Raw genomic sequence first — 25,838 nt, 5'->3', positions numbered from 1 at the left:
GGCTGCCATTGTATGTAAACCCATCCATTGAATACTAGTCTCTGCACTACAGAGAGCCTGCACCACAGATTTCGACATTTGAGATAGGCTTGTAGGAGTTTAATAACTGTATGTATTTGCATAATTATAACCAGTGTTTTGGACTATGAATTCATAACTCTGTCCTTACCAAGAGATACTGATTTTGTAAGAGAAACTGCACTTGGTCATGTTTGGAATCAGACCTCATGGACATTCCTTTAATTGTCTAAACAAGGAAATTCTTGGTACTTTGGGTCTCATTAGTACAGAAGCACCATACATGCCTATGTAAATTCTTTTTTTCTTCCTCTTTTGTATGAAATTCCTTTTTTTACAAACACATTTCTTTACAGATACCAGAGTCATACAGTGGACTTTAGTCTGCAGTACAATCATGTTTTCAAAAGGCAGTGCCTATTACTTCAAAGTAGAACTTAATTTCTTTTATCTGCTAGTGAAATTTACAGGCTTAAACATGTATCTCTTGCTTCAACCTTCATGATCTTGGCAATATCAACTGTCATCCCATGCCAACTACTAGTTTCTGTTTCTTTTTTCCTCTTTATCATGTTTACAATAATTGGACACTGTTTACAATTAGCTGGGTGAGCAGCCGTGGCTGTTGCATCTCTGTTGATGACTTCATTAGGAATGGACAGAGCCTGTGGGATGCCTGGAAATCAGTGCCATCATTTCTGCACTGTTGTTACTGCACTGACTGAGCGTTGCTCTTGGGCAGGCACCACCCTGGGATTAGTGGTTTTGCAAATGTTTTTAGAGAAAGCAGCAGCTCTGCAATAGGAGAAGAAAAGGCTCTGAAAAGACCTTCCCCCAGGTCCTAGTATTATAAACTCAGCTTAGTTTATCTTATATTTTAAGTTTGGAAGTTGTAGTCTGAACCCCCAAATTACATATTATCCTGTATGTTTCCACAGCATGTATGCTGTTGTTACCCTCCTAATTGCTACCTGCTCTGTTGTATCGGGCCTCCCCCAAAGATGACCTATTTGCCAGCCTTTGTGAGTGTTGTGATACTCCTGTTTCCATGAAGCTGCTTGTTTTACATTAGTTATAGTTTCCCAGCTCTTCTGCCTGCTTATTTTCAGTGTGGCAGTGTCTCACTTCTGGCCCCTCCTAAATCAGAGATTTCCTGGGTTGAATAATTGTTGCTTTTTCAAAAACACTGTGATTTTTGTGGACGAGTTTACCCTACAGTTTGTAGGCCCATGTTTTCCCTCTGCTGTCCTATTAAAGCACCTCTGACAGGACTTTACGAAGTTCAGGGTTTTGAGGCTGTCAGATGAGAAAAAGGAAATTGAGGGTTGTCTGGTCCATGCTGTGAACCTTTCTTAAACCAACAGCCAGACGCAATATGAGTTACCGTTTTTCTTTCCAGTATTAAAAAAACAGAACTGAGAGGGGTTTGTGTTTTTACACAAGGTTATGAATGTAGTTCATGTTACAGCCTTGCTTTTCAAAGATAGTAGGCTGGTGATAACTGCCTTTTCAGTAGCTTTCCCACATCTGTGGATTTCATAGCAGAGCCCTCATCTCCTGGAAAACTGGAGAAGTAATTTTACTGCTGAGAACCACCTCTAGAAGCCTTTCAATTTTCACCTGGGAGTCAGTGGCCACTGGGACATTCTGGCAGTGTGTGACACACCAGTTCAGTGACGGCATCCTGGCTTGTGGGGGAAAAGGACTGAAAGCACAACAGTCCGATGTGTTCAGTAGTGTCATAATATGTTTGGTTCCTAACTGTAATTGTTCTGAGAAGATTCAGCAGAGGTAAAGAATTTGCCCAAGGACATACAGTGCCTGTAGTAGAGCTAAGTTTTGAATCTTCTGTTTCTTCAGTCTTGACAACATGCTGTAAGCAGCATTCCCGTTAGTGTGATAACTCACAAGACAAAATCTTTTCCATCTCAGATCAGCAGCAACTTGCAGGTGTAAGGCGATATCTGTGAAGTCGGTGCATTCTGGTACTTGTCAGAATAATCATGGTTGAAAGGGATCTCTGGAAGACTCTGTCCCAACCACCTGCTCCAAGTGAGGCCAACTTCAAGAGCAGAATCAGTTGTTAAAGGCATTACCCAGTTGAATTTTGAAAATTTCCAGGGGAGGAGTTTCTACGGCCTTTCTGTTGCAGTGTGTGGTACCCTCATTGTATAATTGTTTCCGTACAATTTTCTGGAATTTGCCTTGCTGCAAATTGTGTCTGCTGCCTCTTTTTTTCACTGTACACCTTTGAGACGAGCCAAACTCCATCTTCGCTGTAATCCCCCTTTCTTAGTGAACACTACTGAGAAGACAGTGATCAGATGCTTCATGCAGCTTGACAGTGCCGTAAAGAGGACTTGGAGATGTTTGAACTAAACAGAAGTCACGCTCCTTTCTAAACTGTGTCACCCATGTAATGCAAACTCTCAGACTATCATTTTAGTAGCAGATTTCCCCATGCCTTCCCCTTGGCTTTGAGGAGCAATTCTTCTTCTACCCTTAGCCTTCTTGCCAGAGATTTCTTCCCAAATAGTTGTACACAGCTCTGTAAATGTTAGAGTGACATTTGGAGTAAGTTTGAAGAGTCCATGTGCTCCTTCTTGGTTCCCCTGCGTCTCTGCCAAGCTTCAGTATGGCAATATAGCCTCACTCATCACCTCCCAGGGCTAGCAATAACATTTACGAGCTACAGTTTCCTCTGTCTGCAAATATTTCCACTGTGCTGCTCAGTGCTCTTCCAGCTCCTCCCTAGCCCAGTTCTTTATGATTACAGCCTATGGAAGGAGGAGATGCAGAGTTTATTAGATAACATTTAGCTTTCATTGTGGATTAAAGGGGGTTTGGGGTTTTTTTTGTTTGTGGGTTTGGGGGTTTTTTTATGACTCCCCACCTGACAACACCCCTTAATTAACTTATCCTCTTTTGTGTGTGGTTACAACAGGAGGACAGGAAGCACTTACCAAGCCTGATGCTGATGGAAACCGGTACATACTTCTTCGCAGGGTAGCCACAGGTTAGCCTTCGGAGCTGGAGAGTTGGTTCATTACAGAAATTAGACAAAGCTAGAATCCAGAGGACAGAGGCTTGTGAGGTTTACTGATGGAAGGAGATTTGGGATCCCAGATCCTAATATGCCTTCTCTAGGTCAGTTTAAAATTTAGGTCTCCATTGAAGCTTTTGTTGTAGACAGTCAAAAATCTGGTGCAATTTTCCCTTACAATGGTGGAAGCTTCACAGTTTTAACTATTTTTTTGAGATTTTGCCCATTTTGAGATGAAAATTCTCAGGACTGGTTTACAGGATTTTGGTATTATATAACCTCCTTATAATATTGAACTAGAAAAGCAAGGTCTTAATTTTGGATTCAGAAAAAAAAAAATATTTGTGTAGTTCTGAAAAAAAATCAGAATTGCTTCTGTTCATCACCAAAGTAATTTCAATGTCCAAACATGAATAAAGCTAATTTTTTTTTTTTTTTTTTTTTTTTTTTTTTTTGTCTGAGAAAGGACATTACAGTACTTGCACTGAACCCTGCACTTTCATACAGATGTGTTGCTTGGGGCTCTTAGTTTGCCTTCTTTGCCTAGATTTTTGTATGTCTTCCATTTTGTGGATACTTAGGCGATATTTTTTCTGCAGTAATGTGATGTTTCTGCTTGTGTTTGGAAAAAAACACAAAGGAAAGGGATAGGAAATATATAAGATACTGGAACAGGGAGGAGACAGTGGTATGGAAAGGGAAATGGTGAATAGGGTATTCATTCTGTTCTGACTTTCTGGATAAATAAATAGGTGTGCTTTGCACTTCAGGTGTTCTTCAGGAATTTCTTGTTTTATATGAACCAACCCATACTTCTGGGCTATTTTCAGACTTAAATGTATGTTAAAAGTAATGAAATGTTTTAAATCATGTTATGAAATAAGTTTTTCAAGGTTTTGAAAAAAAGGTGTTTGATGAAAAATATTCATCTGGATGTCATCTGGCCCATGTAAAAATCTGCTGTCAATTTTTGTCTATAGCAGCAGCCTTATATGTGACAATTATTATTACTGCTCCACCAGTATTGTTGCATCCCTGAAAAAGTGATGAATGCCTTGAAGCTAGCCCTATTATCTCTCTCCTTTGCTGCTCATTTGGAAATATTTTGTACACATTTTATTGATAAGTGCGTCTTATATAATTAGTCTACTTTTAATGCCTGTTTGGTCTTCACTGACATACACTATTCAAATTTGGAGCATTTGAATTTAAGTAGTATACAAATCAGAGAGAAGCCAGAGGTGAGAAGCAGAAGAGGCAAGTTTTAGAAAATAAAAGCTAGAAGTTGAATGACAGGGGTTCACTTAGTCTAGAACAGAGTGAGAGAGCTGAGGTAATGGTATGCTGAACTTCAGGACACAAAGGTCCTTTTGTAAAGCAGTTGTATATCCACTGGGAGTAGGAAAGGAAGGCGTCATCTTAATTTGAAGTAAAAAAAAATTGAGACTGATGTTGCAAAAATACTTTGGTCTTTGAGGGAGATTAAGCATTGGCAAAACTAGTCCAGGTTCTTTAAGTTTCTGTGGTGGTATGTGTCTGAGATTTTAACTGTTTTATCTTCATGAGTTTCCAGTGCATAACAAATGATGATAATGCTGTTGGCATCTTGTCGGGTTGAAATCTTTAAAGAATAGCTTTGTTCTTGCTAGCACAATAAACCTATCAGTGGCTGATTAGTGATATTATTTGCAGGGTATTTTGCTAGAGTAATAACATCCATTCTTATTTCTAATGTAACAGTTCTCTTTAGGCAAGTATTTAAAGATGGTTTTGTGTTCTCTGTTATTGTCCCTCTCAGTGCTAGTGAGTTATATCTACATCCCTTTGAGTTGCTCTTTCCTATTTGGCAGGCTAAGTAAGGTGAGGTCCAGTGGCACCTAGATGAGAGACATCCAGGGAAAACCCCATTTGCTGCAGAAATCCAAACATGGACTTTTCTTCTGGGTCGCTGAGGAGTAGTGCCAGAGCATGGTATCCCCAGCTCCACACCATCAGGGCCCTTAGGGCACTGGCAGGCCCTGCCCAGCCCCCGGGCCTGCCCCAGGCTGCCCACGGCCCAGGACCCCATGTCAGCCCCCCGGGGCTGCCCCAGCCTGCCCACAGCTCAGGACCCCATGTTGGGGGGGCTGGTCTCCATCTCCTCGCAGCCCTGGCTAGCCATGGGCCCTGCCAAGCCAGGCCCACTTCTCAGCCCTGTCACCGTGGCCCTGCCTGACTATCGCGGCACCTGATCTTAGCCCTGGCCTGCGAATTGACTTCCTGGCCTCATCCCAGACCTGCCTCATCGCCATGACATTCCCTGGGCTCTTGGTTGGACCCAGCCACCATCTGCAGGTCTGTGGTGCTCACCTCTTCAGGTGTGTGGGACAGCCCTGGGCAGTGAGGGCGTGGTGCTGGGAGCCTTGCAGCTCCTGGCTCCCATCCTGCCAGATGACGTGCAAGGTCATAACCGCTTGTGAGCACTTAAAGTTCCCATGATGTTTTTTCCCCCAAAAAAGGAATATGATCTCCTGGGTCCTAGTCAGATTTCGGTCTGATTGGTTACATACAGGCTCCTCAAATTACTTGACGGACTTCTGTTATTGAAACTCTTCTTTATGGAAACCATTTGGACAGTTTTGAACCAGTGTCCCTGTTTTCCACACTTGATCCTTGCCAGGCGTCTCATGCCCCCCCAGTTGGTGCCACTTGCCTCTGGAAGCTCCACTGGGTGGGAGTGGGTAGCAATGGCTGACTCTTGCAAATGTAGCTAGGAGGGGGAATATGTCATGTGCCCTGAACTGCTGTCATTGGTGATTTCAGCTAAACTTTTCATGAAGGGAGGATATTTTTTCCTTCTTTTTGCACTGTCATCTGTCTGGAAATTTAAGGAAGAAACCTATATTGTAGCCTGGGAGGCAGAGGAAGGAGACCACAGGGAAGAACAGGAGACTACAGAAAAACTAAAAGGGAGAAGAAAGGAAAGAGGCCAAGAATGGGGATTAATACAAGAGAGAGGTTAGAAAGCAGGAGAAAGAGCGTAAAGAGGTGAATATTTTTCTGTCTGTATTCTAACAATATGCCTGTTGCTGTCTCCCCAGGAGGTTTATGCAGAGCCTTGTGGGGAAGCAGCAGTGAATTGCTCCCTTGGATGCTAAGTGTAAAATTAAAGCTGGCAGGGTCTCAGAGCACAAGACTGGGAAGCTAATTGCTCCTGATAACATATTGATTTTCACAGATCTCTGGCATTATGTCAGGGTGGTTTTGAATCAGCATCTGATTTCTTCCTCTTCCCATCTTGAAGCTAATGGCAATGAAGCTTCTGGCTTTGGGATCGCAAATAAATGTTGCTTTGGATCTTTGTGTCTGTACAGATCTATGGATTTCTTAAACATGTTTTCACCCATTGCTCCTATGCATGTCTCTGTGAGACATCCAGGTATAATAGCTACCCTAAAAGTAGAAGGGTGAAAGGAATGTGCATGTGTTTTAAACTTGGATAATTGTGCTGCTGCCTGTATTTATGCTGCATTACTGTCCCATTGCTGCAGATGGCTGAGGACAGTCAAATGGATGCCTGCATTCAGGCAGAAGCCACCCGCATAGGTGCCTAGGAGGCTGATGTCACCTAGTTGTTGCCAGGTTACATTCAATGCTGAGCAGATTTGCTCTATGAGTTGCTCAGTTGTAACATGCCTTCCTCAAGTTTTGGGGACTGACAAGAAGGTAGGGTTTATTTATATGACTGCTACTAGTCAATACCTCTGAAGGGGTATTTTCATAGCTGAAGGGAATGATCTACTTGCAAGGAGACGTGCTGAAAATGCTCCCAGATACTCGAGATGGTGAAGGCTTGCAAGGTGTAAATGAAATCTCTTTATTTTTAAAAGATGTCAACTGCATAGGTGGTCTGAGCTGGCCTAGGCTTAGGTCAGCATAGGGCAATCACAAGAACAGAAACTCATCCTCTCTATGGTTGTGTGGAGGCTGTTTCAACTATTTCAGGCTATTTAATTTTCTCTGCTTAATTGTTACAAGGATTCCTTGCTCCCTGTTTGTAGCAGACTAGCCAGAGAAGGGACAGTGATACCTGATTTAGGCTACTGTGGGATGTCAATTGAAACACTGTCTAGACTTTTGTGCCATCTTCAGCAATTCTGGGTTCTTCAGGTCCTTCTTACATAAGTGTAATAATAATGGTTGTGATTTCTTGTCTAAGGACAGTAATTTTCTGGCAATGGGAGTGGAGCTGAAGGACACGAATTCTTTTTGAAGGGAGGAGACTCATTATTACCACACTTTCGGTTTGTTGTCTTCTAGTGTCTGCAGAATAACTCGTGTTTCCAAAGCACCTAACACATGGCACTGTGGAGAAGGAAGCAGCAGAGCTGGGGCACTTGTGTCAGCTACTCCCACTCGTAGTCCTGATATCTTCCAACCCCCTTCTCGCAGCTATTCAGGCACTAAGGCAAGCAACTGTTTCATGCGAGGCACATCTGAGTTGAAGGCGTCAAAAGAGCCATTTCATGCTTGGCTGCATTTTCTAATACAATCCGCAGAGAGAAAGAGAGGAAAGAGAGCAAGGAGGGTTTGTGCGTACATACACATTGCCTTTGAGTGTATGTATAATATACAGTACATTTAGTTCCAGCTTGCAGCTGTGGGTGGCAAGTAAGAGGTGCAGACGTGAGGGGGAAGAGAATTGTGCTTTGTAAAGAAGGAACCATTCCCCCACCTTGAAAAAGAAGCTTTCTTTCCTTCTCTGTTTCTTGGCCAAGCGAAGATGTGAGTCCCCAGGGCAGCACTGACAGCTGGTACCCAGAAGGTGTATGTATGGCTGAGTGGGTGTTGCATGTAGAGTGCTTTGTGTGTACAGACCGTGACAGTGTGTGGGGAGTGCAGCTAAGAAAACTAGTGAATAGGGATGCTGTTCACAGCCATCTTATTTTAATGGTGCTCCCAGAAAAGCTTTCTTCATATGGGTTTTTATGTCCCATGATCAGAGAGTTGCTGCATACCAGCTGTTAGTGTGGTGCATTGCTGCACCAGCACTACCACAATGATCCCCACCAAACGTTTTGTAACCATACACACATCTCTGCTGTCACTTTCTTAGCTTGATACTTATATCGTTATATATCACCTCATTTGCATACTTATTACACACTGCAGTTCTGTTACTGGCCATTGCGGAGCCAGCCATGGGTCCTTTCCAGCATGGACATATGGCTGTTCCTCAGTTTCCAATCCATCTACCCTACTCTAGCATCTAACATTTAGGCATTGAGAGGACGTAAGGATTGGCTCTGCCAAGCTTGTTGTTTCCTTATAGAAGTTCCGCTCCTGTGAGCATGAGAGGCCTGGCTGGGAAATATGTGGGACAAAGGGGTGAAACATAAGGAGGACATCTAGATTCCAAATACATGTTGTTGCAGTTGGTTAATTTAGATGGAGTGTTAGCTTTCTGGGGTGTGTATGGGGTGCCTAGTGAGAATCCCAACCATTTGAGAAAACTGGAGCTACCCTGGATGAGTCACTGGTAAGAGTGCTTTACGGAGCGGTCCTTCCATGTCCCTAGGGAGCTGAACTGGTCTTTTTTTTAACCTCTGGGATTTTTATATGTAGTTTTGTGGTAGAAGTCCTACATGGAGCAATCTCTACAGCTCTGCATTTGGGTAGGGGTTAGCTGTGGGCAGAGGGAGCGCTTTGATTCATACATTAATATATTTATGTAGATTTGTAAATTTTGTGCATAAAAATGCTTTGGAGCATATTCCCAGAGTGAAACAATGATTGCCATGCTGTAGTGGTTGCTGCAGTTCTATCACAAGACGTTAATTCTACCCCCTTAGAGAAGAATATCAATTTCTGCAGGCAAGACCCTGAACAAATAGAGAATGTTAAGTACTATAACTCCTTTCCTCAGCTGAACTTCCCATTTTCTTTGACATCCTCAGATATGATAGAAAAATATAATTTCTTTCCTCACTGTTTTTTTCTTTTTCGTCCTCCTGACTTTCATTGTGCCTCCATCTCCTGACTTTTCCTGTGTTTCAATGACACTTAAACTTGCAATGGAGTTTGGTTTGTTCCTTTCTTCACTTGCATTGCAGTGCCATCGGTTGCTTCAGCAGAGCTCTACTATATTGGTTGTTAGTAAGGAAGGGAAAAATATAAAATCACAAACCAACCGAAATCTGATGTAGAAAAGACCTTTTGAGAAACTTGCTTCTTACAGTTGTTTTTCTTTAAAGTGCTAGCAATGGAATGAAATTCCTCTCTAAATAAGCAACAGCTCTTAAGAGTACTAGAAATAGGAACTCTGAGCCTTCAAAGGGAAGACTAAATGCTGTAGTAGAAGTGTTTGTAGACATTTTTTAAAGTAGTCATTACAGCTAGTGCTAAGGAAGGCTGGGCTAATGGAGGAGATTGCATTTTCTGGAAGATGTGAAAAACAGAGGCTTTGCCAGCTCTTTATCACAAGGGCTAACACTCTTGTCTTTGGGGGTTGTGTCTCCATGGGTACTGCTGCCTCCAGTTGTGGTGAGTGCCATATCTTTATGTTTGCTGCTCATACTTGCACATAGGGTTGCTGGATGCAGTTGAACAGCTGCTGTGTTTTTCTCCAGTTGCCTTTCTGTGGCAAGCAGTGTGGTTTCTGTAAATACAGTGCTCTATGAAAGATGTCAGAGTTCTTCAGGAATGAAGATTGCACAGAGTTGTAACGTCTTTTCATTTTTGCAATGATTTGTCAATTCCTTGCAGAGGCCTCTATCTTGAGCTATGATGGCAGCATGTACATGAAGATCATCATGCCTATGGTCATGCATACAGAAGCAGAAGACGTGTCCTTCCGTTTCATGTCCCAGCGTGCTTATGGGCTGTTGATGGCAACCACCTCACGAGACTCTGCTGACACTCTGCGCCTGGAGCTGGACGGAGGCCGTGTCAAACTTATGGTCAATTTAGGTATCGTATAAAAACCTTCCACTGCCCCTTCACTATTAGTTTGGGCTTGTGATTAGTGGTTTTTTTAAACATTTTGTTTAATTTCTGTTGGTTTGATTGGATTGGATTGATTTCTAAAATAACTGCTGAGACCTTCATAATGATACTCTCTTGCGGAAAGAAATTATCTTCTGCATTGCTGCATGAAAATTTGCTGTCAGTTCTTCGTTATGGACAGTGTTGGTTTTTAAGTCTTTAAGTTTCCTTTCTTGGTCTGAGACTGGTGAGCTGTGTGAGACATGCTGCTTGGTCCATCTTTTGATCAGTTACATCCCTCATTCATCCAGCATCACTCAAAACAGTCAAAGCCAAACATGGGAGGGAAGCAAAATGAATATGGTGGCAAGCAGAAGGCCTGTGAATCCCATGTGCTTTACAGAATTTGGCAGCGTTTGATACAACTTGGTCTATTTTACTAATTTGCTAATTATTTCTATTTTCTAATTGCTATACGTTTCAGCCTTTAGGGCTTTTATGTCCAGTAAAAAAGCCTAGGGTTTTTTTGATTCTGTCTTTATTAAAAAGAAGGCAACAATTATAAAAGTGCATCCCACCCCATCCTGAAGGGTTGTGTTCTGTCTCCTTAGAGTTACACTTTCCCAGAAAATAATAAAGACAGACAATTAGAAACAAGTCCAACAATAACAACAATGAAAAAAATAATTTGGAGTGAATGTGCTATTAGGTTATCCTCAATCCAATCTTGCCAGCCTTTAAGTATTCTAGTGAATGACAAATAAGCTTTTTAAAGAATGTAAATACATGAGTTGAAGCTTTCTTTCACTTTTCAGTGATGCAACTTGTTGCTTCATGTGAATCCAAGAGTATAACTAAGAAGAGATTTTGAGTCAGAGGCAGAACTATCATGATAGTGCAAAATGTTAAACCTCTTCTAATACATAGGATACTCTACATGAAGATGCGTGCAGGGCCTGTGAGAGCATGTGTCAGCTTTCAAAATTCTAAGCCCCACTGGAACAAGCTTTCGCATTTTTTGAGCTAACAGTATCAGCATCTTCAAAGCCCTGCTGTGGTGATACCAGGAGCAAACCATGTAGTAGCTTTGTTTGTAGAGGGTAAAAAAGTATTACACGCTTATACCTGTAGTAATGGTTCTTGGTTTTTAACTCCTGTCCTAGCTAGATATGGTAAGTTGATCATGGTCTTGCCTGCACCATGAATGAGCTTGAGTGGTGATTTTAGGGTTCCTTATCCTCATCTGGGCAATATGCTGTCCAGCAGTTGTCCCCTGGAACTAGCTTGTTTTTTCAAATTGCTTCTAGTGTCTTTTTGGCTTTGAAAGTGCAAGTCAGACCCTAATATCTGCTTTTGGAATAAGAAAGCAAAGAGAAGAAGATGCATTTAATCAAGTTCATATCTCTTAAAAGCAAAGGGTCTTTGTCTAAAGGGCTATAGAAATCCTTGCTTTTTATAAAAAATAAATAAGTAGAAAATGCAGTGTTATAGAATTCCTGTTTGGAATATATTTATGCTCTGCTTAGTTTGACTGAAGAAGTGTAAAGCACTGTTGAGTGTCTAGCTAACGCAGGAGCAGTTGCTATGCTATCCAGACTGGCCTAGACAGAGGGAATAGATCAACTTCAGCTATGAGAGTAATTTCTCAAATAAAGAGAAACAGCACTCTGATGATAGCCATCTCTTCCTATATTCACTTTAAGTGAAGGAAAATTTCATAGATTTGCAGGGTTTCTCTGGAAAACAGCTCAAAAGAATTGCTGTTGAGCATTCTTACATGTGCAAAGAGAATCTTCCACAAAACTCCAGTGCGTGTGTGTGTTTATATATATATAATGTGTGTGTGTCTGCATTTTCTTCTGATATACTACTAATACAGTTGGTGCTAGTAATCTAGCAAAATGAGATTATTTTTTTCCCACTGTTTCCTTTTTGGCAATTATTGCTAGCTATTATCTTCTCAGAGAATAAACTTAAATCACTGGAAGATTGGTAGTGCTTCTTTCAGGGAAGTGATGGGCAGTTGAGTATCTGCTCAGCTCCACACTACCTCCTTGTAACCCAGAGCCAGTTCTTTTACCTTGCACGCCTTAGTTTCTCTCTTTGTTGAAGAGAGAATATTTCACATCCTGCCAGGGATGTGGTAGTATTTTAGTAAGTGCTGCTTCTATTGTCTTGATACTCCCACATGAAAAGTACTACAGCATGAAAACTGCCACACCTCATAAAAAATTATGACTTTTTCTTCTGAGAAAGGTACCACTTGTTTGATTCTGTTATATCTTCCTTTTCCTTTAAAATCAATGAGAATAGGGGGAAGTGCTCCTTTTAGGTGCTCAGGGCCTACTAGACTTAGACTCTATGTGAACACGAGGAGGGTATATTTAGGTTACTCTGAATATACTTACCATTTTTTACAGCTTAGTCTTTCCTTTCCTGTTTTCCTTATATCATGCTCGCAGACAATATTTTCCCTCAGGGCCTGTCAACATAGTGTGCCTGATTGGCATTGGTAATTTTTGACACTCACTGGGCTCTATTATGCCATCACCTACCCCAGAGGTGAACTGTTCGACTCTTACTATCTGGCATCTAGAAGATGTGGCTGAAGAATTGACATATGGCCTACATGTCTGGAAAGAGATGTGTCACTGATGGTTTAATACAGGGACAAAATCTGTAAACCAAACCCTGTGTTAACTAAAGGCTATTTTTGTGTAGTTGCAGGGGCTGATGCATTGTGTATGCCAGATTTGCCAGCTTTTCAGCTGAAAACTTTTGTGAGGTTGAATCTTCCCCCAAAAGTGACTGCAGGCTGCCTCAGTGGAAACCTGTCAGCACTCTCCTTCTATGCCCGGCTCAACAGAAGGGTAGTTTAGGCTGTTGGAACCTGGATTGAGCTTCACCTCTCCTCTCTTCAGATTTATAAAGCTGTCAGATATATTTCTTGAAACAAGGACGCACCTTCTATCAAAATGTCAAAGTTACCTTACTGTTGAAGAAACAAAATTTGAGGGGGAATGACCTTACCAGAGCCATTAATTTTCAGTTGTTTACTGTAAGTCACATCTAACTCTTTAAGGAGACTGTTCATAGCCAAAATGTCACAAATGACAACCAAATCTTCACGATCTGACCCTGCCAAAATCCCCTTACCAGTAAGAAACAGCCATCAGCAGCACCTCTGAAGACCTGACCATGCTTGTTGCTGACTAGCTACGTGTCAGCATCCCCCTGAGTCTCTAACCCATGACAGATGCGTGCAAAGACTGTTTTGAGTGGTGAGTTATTTAATTGTGCTTTTCTTATAAGTCATTTAATACTATTACTAAGAGCTGTCTCTTTCTTGTCTTCTTTGATCTATTCCATTTGATTACTTATTATCATTTGTGTGGTTATTGAGGTCTTTCCTATGTTGTTTTTTCTTTTTTTTTCCTTTATTTTTCTTCTTTTTTTTTTTTAAACTCTTCTGTGTATTTCAGTTGTAAAGCTTTCCCATACCCCATCAGCCATGGTAAATCAAAAGATGGTATTCAACCCTTCAAAGGCCTGAAGCCTGCGGCCCGCACAGCAAACAGCCCTGAGAACAGAGCGTACAGAGCAGCCTGCAGAGGCTGGCATATCCCACGCAACCCCTCAGCACTCAGTGTCCAAACCAAACAGGGGATAGACACATCGTACAGCAGGCATGGGCGGGCATGGGTGGCTGGGTGCTTGCTGTAGAAAGTGGGAGAGGAAGAGAAGTGATGAATAATTCTCTAGGAAAGAGGGTTGAGAAAGTTGTTTCAGACCTTTCCCGTGTGGGTGCCTGAGGCACTGCAATCTGCATGTTGACAGCACATCTCACAGTAGTTTGAGTGTTTGTTGTGTGAAGATTAGAAGTCCAAATGTGATACAGATCTCACTTCTGTTGAGGACTCTGAAGAAATGGGTCTAGAGTGCAAAGAGAGAGAGAGAGAGAAATTAAGCAAATCACGGCTTGGAACATGCTTGGGAATCATTTCTGATGTTGAGAAGATTAGAAGGGGAAAGAAATGGCTGGTCTGATAGGGTGATCCACCTTCACATTTTTCCTCCCATTGACGAGTGGGAGGGTTACAATGTCACTGACTTATTAAAGAATATTTCAGTTGTTTTTTTTTTTTCCTGGCCTGACTTATCTTCAGGTCACTGGTGACTAGAATAAATACTTCCTGCCTCCTTTTAATCTAAGTCAGTTCTTCTGTAAGGAAGTGTAATCATCCCTCTCACTTATCTTTTCCTAAGATATCTACTCAAGGGTTTCAAAGACATCTTTGCCTCTCCAAAATGCAGTTTCTTTTGCCATTCCTACATACAAACAGAGAAGACACATTGTCTATTTTTCTTTTTTAAATGTATGTGAACTTCTGTGCCAGATTTCTTTTTGTGCAAATCATACACTCCTACCTGAAAATGTTTGACAATTCACACTGTTTCTCATTAATAAATTCTTTTTCTATAATTAGTACATACAAAAGCCCTTGATTATTTTTTTGTTGTCATAGACATGCAAAAATATTTATCAGCTGACAGTTACAGGTGGGTGTACAGTCTGACTGCACGCAAGTAGGAGAGGCAAGGAGCCGCACTAACATGGGGTAAGAGAGTGCACAGGACCCCATCTGGTTTCCCCATAGGAAATAACCTAGAGTGAGCTTAGAAAGAGTCATGCCCCAATTATCTTTCTTGTCCTAGTCTTGCCTTAAAGTTATCTTCCACATTTGGATGCTCATCAAAAGGAACACTTTGTCCTCACACAGCAAAGGTGACTTTCTTTCCTGATTCAAGGAAAAAACAGCCTGGGGCCTTAGCAATGTCAAATAAATATCACTATTTTCAGGCACAAAGATACAAATGATAAGAAACACTGGCCTAATTTGCAGAGACTTCTGTCTGCTACTAAAGATATCTCTATTCAAACAATGAATTCCTAGTGTTAGCTAATTGCAGTGGAGCTATTTAACCTTTTGCAAGGAGAGGGTCTTTGGCCCATTTTCCAGGTGATGTGCTTTGGAAAACCTTCCATCTGAGCACTAAGGAAGCAGCTTCTGGTTTATATTAGGAATAATAATGAAAGAAAGTAAATGTAGGTTTTCCCAGCTCATCCTGCTCCCCATCCAGTTGCAGACTGTATTTTCACTTTACTGCTGTCCTCCACTTTCCTCATCCAATTGCTGAACTGGCAAGTGACTGGATTTACAGCTATTTAGGCATACTCATCTTCAAAACCTAAAGCAAGGGAAAACTTCTTTTGAGTTAGGAATGCAGCCATACCTAAATAAAGCAAAACTCATTGGTAGAAGCTGATAACAGGGCTGAGAGCCCCAGATGTCGATTACCCTGGTACTGTACATGAGGAATCTGAAGCAGTTTAATTATTCCTAAATTCCCCAGCTGCTGCTGTTTTGAGCACAAAGACCAGGTTAAACCTGCACCTTACTGCCAGGGAAAGCATCCTCTACTTTGGATTTGTAGTGTTGTACTAGTTTAGAGGAAAATAGGTATTTTCTTCCTTTCTAAAAACTGATGCAAGAGGGAGAAAACGGCTTCATGTATTAATGATTGGAATTTTGGGTTTTTTTATTGCTTTGGGCAAGGCTCAGAATTAAGGAAATGAATAAAAACCCCTATGCTTGTTCTTTGAAGGTAGGGTGGAGAGTATGGTGGTGCCAGTGTAGCAGTGCAGGCAGATGCACTTAGCTGCTATGCGGAATCCGCACTGACCCAGCTGGACAAAGTCTGGTTTGGGAGCTGGTTCTTCTGGAGTGTGCTTGGGCGTTTCTGCCTGGCACCTCATTGCATGGCATTGCAGAGCCTTCGTGCTCACAGAGTCTGGAGATCTAATAGCACCATGGTAGTTATTAGGGCAACCCCCTCAGTGGCCTAGTCTCTTGTTGTCCTTTGAAATAGAAATCCAGCAGCCGGGATAAAGGCTACACTGGTTTTCAGTGTGAAATATTGATCCCTTCACCCGGAGCAGTCAGTGGCTCAGCCTGGGAGTAAGGCCTGGGACATGTAGTTATTTTGGTATTGCTGCAAAGAAATTAAAAATGCAAAACTTTTCTGCAGACATTAGTAACACTGATGAATGTTGGTGAGGACCAGCCATGTTTCCTTTTCCAGCACACTTACTGTTTAGCCCATAAGAAATTCCCCTGTTGTTCCAACTGTTACAACTCTCTTGATCTCACTTGCAGTGAGACTTGGGAGTCTCTCTCACTCTCCATCAGGTCATAGAGGGAATTCCTCAGCATGTACTTCAGAGCTGCCCTTACCCCACCCAACTTCCATAAGGGATATAGCCACCACTGTATGGTGATCGTACCAATTGCTCCAGGGCTGTTTGCTCCCACTTTTCTGTTGCGGTTGACGACACATGACAAACCTAATCGCACAAAACCAAACCCAGATTTTCTCAAGAGAAGTTCTGCTTGAAAACAGACTCTCTCTGGCTATGCTGCTCCCGATTGGTGTGTCCCTGCTCATTACGACTCTTTATTTATAGACTCTTATTCTTTCCCCTCTTTCGTTTCTTTAAGAAATGCATTTAGTTTCAGCTGCTGAAATAATTTACCTACATTTTTCTGAGTAGACATAAAATTCGTCCAGCAAACTGCATTATATTTCTCTGCCATTCTATGTAATCTCTCTTGCTGGGCCGTATCTCCATAAAAAAAAATACAACCATCCCTGCTGGTCAGAGCTTTAGTTGTCCAGACAGGTTGTCCAGTAGCATGGTGCTATTATTCCTGGCCTTGATTTCCTGAGAGAAGGTCAGCGTGGCCCAAGATATGTAATAGCACTGATATGATAGCTCTTGTCTGTGTCAGACACCAGAGTAATGGATGTTCACAGGGCTGTGAGTAGGAATTTATAAACAAAAGATCCTCTTATGGGTCGTATCCCGAGATATGCTGAGCATTAGTGTGTTAAATGAGAGAAACAATGCTCAGAAGCCCTGTGGCTCAGGGTCTCCTACCTCAACTTTTTTTCTTTGTGCAGACTCCTCAGTTACCATTATTAGATTCCAAAAGCATAACTCTATTTTTCTTTCCATGTACCCCTCTTCGTCCCTCCCTTGCCTGTAACCTCTGAATGAAGCAGGGCCAGCAAACGTTCCCAGATCTGCCACTTCACTGCCCATTTCATCTTCTCCCTGAACGTTACGAACATCCCATTCAGTCTTAGCGTTCAGACAGCAAGATGAGATTGGGCTCTGAGGAATTGGCAGGGCTGGGAACCTTTGAAAGAAATCCCCATTCCACCTGCCAAGCAAAAAAAATAGGTATTCCCAACCTCCAGAACTAGCTGAAATCTGGGCTGGGCGTTCGTGCGGTTAGCTGTTTGCAAGTGGCCATTTTATGACAGGACACAACTGGGCAGTATATTAACCCTTTCCTCACCTGAACGGACAGTGTCAAATGTGTCTGTGCACATATTAAAAAGTGTTCTGGGCTGGCATTGGGGGAATGAGAAGAGGGTCTGTCTTTGGGAGAGCTGGAAAGGGTTAAATATTGCACCAACGAATCTCATAGGCTGAATTTACAGGTATTCTTTGTTGGACAGATGGTGTATTTATGCAATAACAAGATGAATTAATTCGAAAGAAACCAAGTGTAAAGGTTGACTTTGAGCTTCAAGCTTCTTGGAGAAATTGCTAAAGGTCTTTAAAAAGTGAAATGACACTGGAATATGACTTGCATTTTGAGGGAGATTTTTTGTGCCTTAATTATCAATTTTTTTATTGTAATTCACATCAGTTCATGGTCTGGAGTAGAAGATACTCTTAGATGCATAGGTTTCTACAAAAAGAAAATAGCTTTCTGTGTCAACATGTGGATATATATGTATATTGGTATATATCTCTATACATATGTGTATATATATGTGTGTATATATATATTTATGTAACAGATATTTATGTAGAATATACTGTACATATACACCCACTCCTGAACTTGTACAGACTGTATATAAGTATAAAATGGCCACATCTCTTTGCGTGTGTCTGTCCCCGGAAGGGTGGACTGATTGTTTTTGGATGTCTGCAGCTGTTACCTTGAAGGATGCAATTTCATCTTTCATTTATTTTTCCCCATCTAGACTGTATCAGGATAAACTGTAACGCCAGTAAGTTTTCCCTCAAGTTTCATTTTGTTCTATATATATTAAAATAACTTTATTTTTGTTGCTGTTTTATAAGCTGTTTTTCTTTTCTTTTATTTTCTTTTCTTTTTTTTCTTTTTTAAAAAAGAATCTTCTGAAATTGAAAGGTTGGGTGGGATATGAAGCTGGGGGGAGGAGGGAAGACCTCACGGTGATTGTATGTGAAAATTTTGTGTTAGGTTTCTCCAAGGAGGAGATGAACTGTTATTTCATAGCTTTGCAGAAGAGCACCTGAGGAACCTGATGAGCTGATATTATATTTCACTGGTAACCTGTTGTCTTTATGAAAACTTTTAAAGAACTACATAAGAATAACAACAGGTACTGTATGCACTTCTCCACTACAAAAAAAGGCTTGCATATTTAAAAACCAAAACAAAACACCTCAAACTCTTACTTTATTTCAGAATGGTGACAACTTAACCTGATATTTATTCAAAGTAATTTTTATTTGGGTATAGAAGAAGGAAAAATTAGATATTAGATTTTGAGTATATTATCAGAGTTACATAATAACCTTTTATATAGCATTTACCACTCTTAGGTTTCTATAATAAATTCCAGCTGAATCTTTGGGTCACTGAAAATCCCTTTCAGTCTGTAAAAGTAAGGAAGAAGGCTTATAAAATCTCTGTGAAAAATAATAGTGAAAGATCATATCCAATTCTAGACTGATTGAGCAAACAAAATCTTTTCAGTTCTGCTTGAAAGAGCTGGTTGAAGTTGATGTAGGCCTCAAAGTAAAAAGCCCTTCCCAAAGGATGAAGCTGTTAAGATCTCAAGTGTGCTTTAGGCTTATCTTACTTGAAACCAGATTCCTGAACTGGCAGATCCTCTGTGTTAGATTTTATGTGGAAGGATTTGTGGAAGGCTAAAAATCAATTTGGAAATGCTATGCGAGATTAAAAGGCAAGGATGGTCCATGTGTTTTCTAGACGCTGTGATCTTTTTGCTTACCGGTGAGTCCCATCCAAACTAGCAGGAAGGCAGAAAGTGTGTTGCAGCCCCAAAAGCAAACATAAAGCTTTCAAGTAGCAGAGCCAATTGTAGCAGCACTGAGAGAATTTTATTGTAAAGCAGTTTCTTAACAGCTTTGCCATAGTCTTGGACTAAGAGTAGGTTTATAGTGTTAGACAGCAGACAGCAGTTGTTTGCTGTTTTTTCCCCAGGTACAATATTTGCAAATTTTTAAAGGTTCTCTGTGGTTGCAAATAGAAAAAAAATACACGTGTAAGCAGATAATATATCAGCTTTCCTTCCTGGTCACTGCCAGGTGATTGATATCCTACTTTGCAAAGAAGTGGAAGCAATTAGTTTCTTGGTCTTTTGAAGTGGTCCCTGGGATCCTGTAGCCATGGACAAGCCAAAGCATCAGCTGATGTGTGATTATTCCGTCTGTCAGCCCTGATAGGAGCTTGATCGTGAGTTCATTACATTGAGAACTGCAGTCTTCTTCAGCCCTGTTGCCCTATTGGGATTAGTCCTGTATGACTTAAAGCTTGACAGATCTTGTTGACTTCCTTTTGCTCTTCAGAGTTTTAACACTGTATTTCAAGATAGAGAGAGCAATAGGAAAAAGCGTCTTGAATCTCTACTAACTGAGATTGCCAGTTTTTTACCCAGCAGCACTGAGGACATTTGCCTAAAAATAGGTTTTTTTGCTTCCTGAGAGTTCATATGCTCTTGCTGCTTAGCCACCTGTAACTCTGTCTAACAAACACTTGCATTATACTTCTTGTTGATGCATATCATCTGAGTATCCATATGATTTCCTTTGGTGCTGGACAATAATCTGACGTTCTTCAACTTTCGATGACAGCTGGCTGTTAAAGGCTTAGCTATAGAAGACTATCTTCGGGTGGGAAATCTGCTTTAGTAGCAAGGCGCAATGGTCTGGTTTTCATGCAAATCAAAATCTAGCAGTAATTGGGAGAAACATTCAAAAAAGAAAAAGAGGGAAAAGATAATCATGTAATCAGAGCAGTGGGAAGACAATCTGAATCCAGTCCTTTTGTTAGTTTCCCCATAAGCATCAAAACATCTTGAATCATTTTGCTTCCATGTATTTTTAATAGTTGAGCCTGTTGCATTTTTAAATACAGTCTTCCTCTGAAGGTTTGTATTTATTTATTTATTTTAAGCCACTTTGGATTTTCCTAATTTATTTTTTATGATACTATGCTGAAGATGAGCAACCCTACTCCTAGTGCCTCCAACACCTTGCCTTGTTGCTACCTGTTGCAATGACTCAGGTCATCTGTCCCGCTTTCTGGAAGGGAACCTGCTGGGAACTGATTGATGAAAAACTGTATACTCTTGCATGAATAAAATATAGTTAGGCAGGAGCAGACCAAATATCACTGTTAACCATGCTTGCAGTCGCAGTGACATTTACTTGTGCAGAGGGAGTTATCCATATACAGATGGGTCTGTATGGGTGTGTTGCCAGGATGTGTTGAAAAGAGCAGAAGTGTTTTAAAGAAACTTGACAAATGGGATTCCCAATCAGTTGAAGAGTTTCAGGTCAAGCAGTCACCATTGCTAACTGAATAGAAGGGACTTCGTGCATGGCTTTAAAGGTAAACAGAGCTGTACTTTTGGAGTCTTGTGGAATGTGTAGGTTAAAGAGCCTACCACAGCAAGCACTGAAGCTCATGCTATTTGAGAGAAGTCTAGTATGTGTTCACAGGTAAGCATTTAATTTTCTATATACTTGCTTTTAATTTTCATTGAAAGAATTTTGAGGGTTTTTTGCTTGCATATCTTTGGGTTGTCATATATCTGATGCAAAATACTGTTTTCCATCACTTCATTTCTTCTTACCCACTGTTTCTCATCACTGTCATTTCTCGCAGTTCTGAAATGGAAGACCAATATTGTTTCCTGGAACAGGAACTTTTTTTTTTACTTTCTCTGTATTTATTTTAATACCCATCTAATCCTCTCACTCTTGAAGATGCCTAAAATGATCTTACCTGTTTCTGCACACTGAAAGAGTTTGAATGTAGAAGGATCTGACAATGCTGTTGTTTACACAGATGTAACTGGGTAGTAACTCTCTTTTCCTCTGAGTATAAAACCAGCACAACCAAAAGCAGGATCAGGATCCCAAAATACACTGTGTGAAGGTGCATTGATGAATCCTCAAAATAATGCAGGCATAACGGATAGCACAATTTTGTTGGCTGGATTTATGGGGAAAATAGGTATAGTCTAAATTCCTTTACATTTCTGCATTTTGGACTTTTAAATAGGATTTCCTAAAGAAGAGTAGTTCTTTAGTCCATCTCCTGTAAACTGTTTAATGAAATATATAGTTCACTTTATTTAAAGTTAAAGTTGTTGTGATATTTTTATAGTTTGTGTCATAATATTTGGTGCTCTGATTTTTCTTCATTTTTTCAAAGGTATCTAGTCCTTAATTTCCTTATTCCCTTTTCAGTGACCCCACTTCATCTCAGTCCAGATGGCGATAGTTTTCAGCATTTGACCCAGTTTTAAGTGTGGAGGACAGGGCTGTGTGTGCTACGGATTTACCAGCTCTCGGAGATGTCTTCATTTTGTGTTCTTTCTAGGATACTGCTTGTATTATTCTTGGCCTAGTTCTCTCTCCTTCTCCCAAACCTTTTATGTGGTGTGTCAGTAGTCACAGTCACATGGTTTGACACTACCTTTATGGGAGGTCTGATCTACCAAAAGTAGCTGCCTTTGGGACAGTGAATACTTTTGTCTTATCGCTTGTTGTTTCATAATGAGGCTTTTTTTTCCTCACTAAAGCATGTCAGACAAGCCATTACCTATTTTCACGTGACTTGTGAAGCCTCAGCAAATCCTGATCCTCTTCTCTTACCTGTTGCTAAAAGCACAAAGTGAAGAGGACAAAAAATCACAGTCAAATCACTACTAATTGAGGCCTCACAGTTAGCATGTTGTTTCAGATCAAATTAATTTTGGACTGGTCTTTGACAATAGAAGACAGCTAGAATATGAGATCGGTTCTCCCTTCTCAGTTGCTATGCTTACTGTATTTAGTGCCTTAATTCAATGCAACATTAATGTTTCATTTTAGTAAGTGCCACTGTAACAACATAAAATATGATCCTTGATGTATAACGCTGGGAGAGGTTTAAAGTTTCTTTTTTCCGTATCATCACAAGTAAATAGGAAGCCATGCTAACTCTAATCTAATCAAAATGTTGTAAAACCAAGTGCACTTATCTGATTCCTAGTGATGTTGCTGTCATTTTAATAAAAGCTTAATAGTACTCTGACATGAAAACATTATTTGGGAAGTGGTGTGATTAAACATACACATCATATTTGTGACTAGTATCTCCTAACTCCATTTAAACATAATCAGGAAGAAATGAACACTTATGCAGCTTGAAAAGTGATGAGTCATTAGTATGTTATATTGTAGTGGTAAAAGCAAAGCTGGCGTCTGTAGCATCAGTACAGCCCAGCTGAGAATGCTGTCACCTTTGAGCAGTCTCAGACTCAGGGCGCTGGTCTGGCCTTGTGCTGCTGCTGCACTGCAGTGCAGAAGAAGGGAAGGGAGCAAGCCTGTCCTTGCAAGACCTTTTCTTCTGTCAGGTGGTGAAAGAGCAGTCCTCCTGGGTATTTTGTCAGATGGTAAACTAAGAATTCTGTTAGAGGAAAGCATACCATGATGGATCGAACAGCCTGAGAGAGGTGAGGCTACTGCCATGCCTGCTCCCAGGTTCAACCAGTAACAAGGTTGAAGATGTATTCCTGGCAAATGCTTTGCTAGTGATCACACACATACAGAACCGTGCTCATTCCAGTCTCTGACGGCATGAACATACAGGCTCTCTGACCCATGGTCTGACTCCAGTTGCTGCACTCACACCGCTGTATACCCTCATGTACACAGAAGAGAGAGCCCTCAGCCAGGAAATAGTTAGAAAGGAATTTAATAATTAGACAGGACAGACTGCACTGATCAGGCGCAGGGCACAGCAGACACGTGTACTGACCAGCCCTTTTTATCCCCTTACCCCTCTATTTTCCCACTCCTACTCCTCCCAAAATCACTTAGACACCTCCCTTTTCCTGCCTTTGGTTTCTCACCTAAACATAAGAAGTCTATCTGATCCCAAACTGCTTTTTCCCTGCATCACGTATGTCTCACCCTAGGGCAGCAACCCCCTTAGTCCAAAAGGTGATCTCAAGAGCTGCTCCAGATGACTTATGGTGATGAGTTTCACACTTGGACGCTGGGGCTAATGGCTCTGCTGGGACAGCCCTGGAAAAGGTGCAAATTTCTCAGGAGTCCTTGATTTGTGTTCCCACCTGCCACTGTGCCCCTGTGCTCCTCTGAGCTTGTGCAGATGGGCCTCTGATGAGCTGATGGCCCCTGCTATGGGCCTGGACGTAACCCAAGAAGTTATCATTTAGTGTCCCTCCTCTGCTGTTGTCTCTCTGAGCTCCTTTGTGAGTGTGCAGATGAGCTTTATTACAGAACCCAACAAATTCCTCTTCCCTGTTGCAGCTACTGCAAAGTGAGGTATGTTGTCTTAGACTTGCTTGATTCAAGTCCACTCCAAGTCCCTAGTTTAAAAAAACTTCTTAAGCGCCCAACTCAGAGGTTGCTTGGTACCTCTACAAAGTGAAATAGTGCTCCTGAGCTTGTTTTAAAAAGGTAAAGTCAGTTACCAGGTGCAATGGAGAGGACAAGACCCTTTGGGGTCGGGTTCCATGTGGACATCTTCCATCTGGGCAAGAGGCAAAAGGTGAAGCGCATGCAAGAAACTGCTCTGTGTTGCTGCTGTCTAGACAATATGTCTTCTGTAGATTAGATTCTCTAATTAGTTGTCAGAACATCCACTTTGTTCTTTTATTCAAAGAAAATTGGCACAAAATTGGAAACTCATGCTTTAGGACCTAGGAGGAAGTGAGTATTTTATGTGTAATTAATTTTGTCTGGGTTGTTCTCAGAGAGAGCATCTCTAATGAGACTTGGAATAGTTAAAAAGAAAAAGAGGAGTAAACACTAATCAGCACGAGCACTGCTTGCTATGTTGGGTGCTACCTTATCAGTAAATTTAAGGCCAAATCAGTGTGCCTTAAGGCTCACTAGATAAGGAGTGACCAGTAAAGAGGCTCTAGTAATTTGCATTATTTGTTGCAGAACAGTGTGTGTAATGAGCAAAATCTTTTCACAGGGTCTTTAATCCTCCTCATCCAGACAGTGCCATGAAGATTAAGGTTTAGCTGTGGCATAATTAATTAATTTCTGCAATTCTAAACTGCAGTTTGCGATATCGCAAGGTCCCTGCATCCCAGAATATTTCACGGGTCATAAATCTGGGCTTAAAAATGCAAGTCCACGTTTACTAGACTTCAGTTAGCTCCAGCTCTTAGCAGCAGTTAGCCTTCATCTTCTAGCTAATACTGTCACATCCTTTGAAAGTCTGTACTCTGACTCTGTGGTGCTAGTGCTCAGGGAGAGACTTCAGCCTGAAGAGATGGCGCTGTTGAGAGCAGAGCTTGGCAGAATGCATTCTGCAGTATTTTTAATTGAATTGCTGTGGTGGGACCTAACAAGAAAGTAAACTAACGTTGAAAACTCAGCGATCATCTGTCAGGAATCAATGACCCACTTTTGGAAAACAGCTGTGCCAGTTTACTGGCCATCGTTCCCACCCCAGCAGCTTTTCTTGACTCCTTGCCACTTCTGGAAATGTTGTCTTTGTGTTGTCTGTTTTGAAGGGGGCAGAGTCAAAACAACCATATCAATCACCCTGTCAGTCACTAAGCTAGATACCCATTACTTAATGTTAGAAATTCCAATTAAATATTGGGATTATGGATGCTATAACAGAGATTATGGAATAGGAAAATTTTGGGGTAATTTCCCCCCCCCCCCCGAGATAAAAGATGCTGTGGGTGAACCTTGGAGTAACCTAGGAAGAAGTTTAGGGGTAGAATAACTTTTGAAATCATGTGGCACTGGGTTTTGTTTTAATGATACATTGAATTAACTAGTTGCTGGTCAGCAATGTTTTTCTCTTATCCACTAGTTGTTAAAATACGAGCTTCCTTTCTCATGTCTGGGGAAAACAGGATGTCTTGCTTCTTCTCCTGTTGCAATGTTTGCAGGATCTCAGCCAGGATGCCTTGGGGGAGAAAAAAAGGCTTTGATAGGAAAACTTGTACCCTTCTCAGTTTGTTATTTTGGCCACTTTCTTTGTATACATTGATTTGTGTTCCTTTCAGATCAGCTGTCATCACTTGCACTTTCCTCAGTGTTTTGGTTGAACCCCAGTAGGTGGCTAAGCACCACACAGCTGCTCACTCACTTTCCCCCAGCCTGTGTGTTATCAACACTGTTTTGCTCACAAATCCAAAACATAGCACCATGTGGGCTGCTATGAAGAAAATTAACTCCCTCCCAGCCGGACCCAGTACTGTCAGGGAGCTACTGTAGCCTTCAAAGTTGGTGAACATTGTGCTATAGGGCTTAAAAAGACAATGCTCTTGCTGCCTTAACAGTGAAATAGAAGGCCAAAGGTAAACTGAAACAGTGTAGCCTATGGTGGCCAGGCATCGAGCATTTGGTCATTTCTTTTTCCATTTAATTGATTTGTCTTTTTCTACGCAAGGC

At 41.2% G+C, this 25,838-nt stretch overlaps 1 protein-coding gene across 2 annotated transcripts in view; it reads left to right on the top strand.

Annotated features, from left to right (window-relative positions):
* NRXN3 (neurexin 3) overlaps positions 1 to 25,838 on the top strand; it is a 1,011,514-nt gene that overhangs the window by 329,851 nt on the left and 655,825 nt on the right. For both annotated transcript variants that reach the window (XM_075753769.1, XM_075753770.1), the window contains 2 exons: positions 9,806 to 10,009; positions 18,149 to 18,175. In XM_075753769.1, coding sequence (XP_075609884.1) covers positions 9,806 to 10,009; positions 18,149 to 18,175 — 231 coding nt within the window. The remainder of the gene's footprint in view (positions 1 to 9,805; positions 10,010 to 18,148; positions 18,176 to 25,838) is intronic.

Source organism: Balearica regulorum, chromosome 5, assembly GCF_011004875.1.
Source record: "Balearica regulorum gibbericeps isolate bBalReg1 chromosome 5, bBalReg1.pri, whole genome shotgun sequence".
Lineage (NCBI taxonomy): Eukaryota > Metazoa > Chordata > Aves > Gruiformes > Gruidae > Balearica > Balearica regulorum.
Note: the sequence above shows the minus strand (reverse complement) of the source record. Positions and strands in the feature narration are given on the sequence as shown.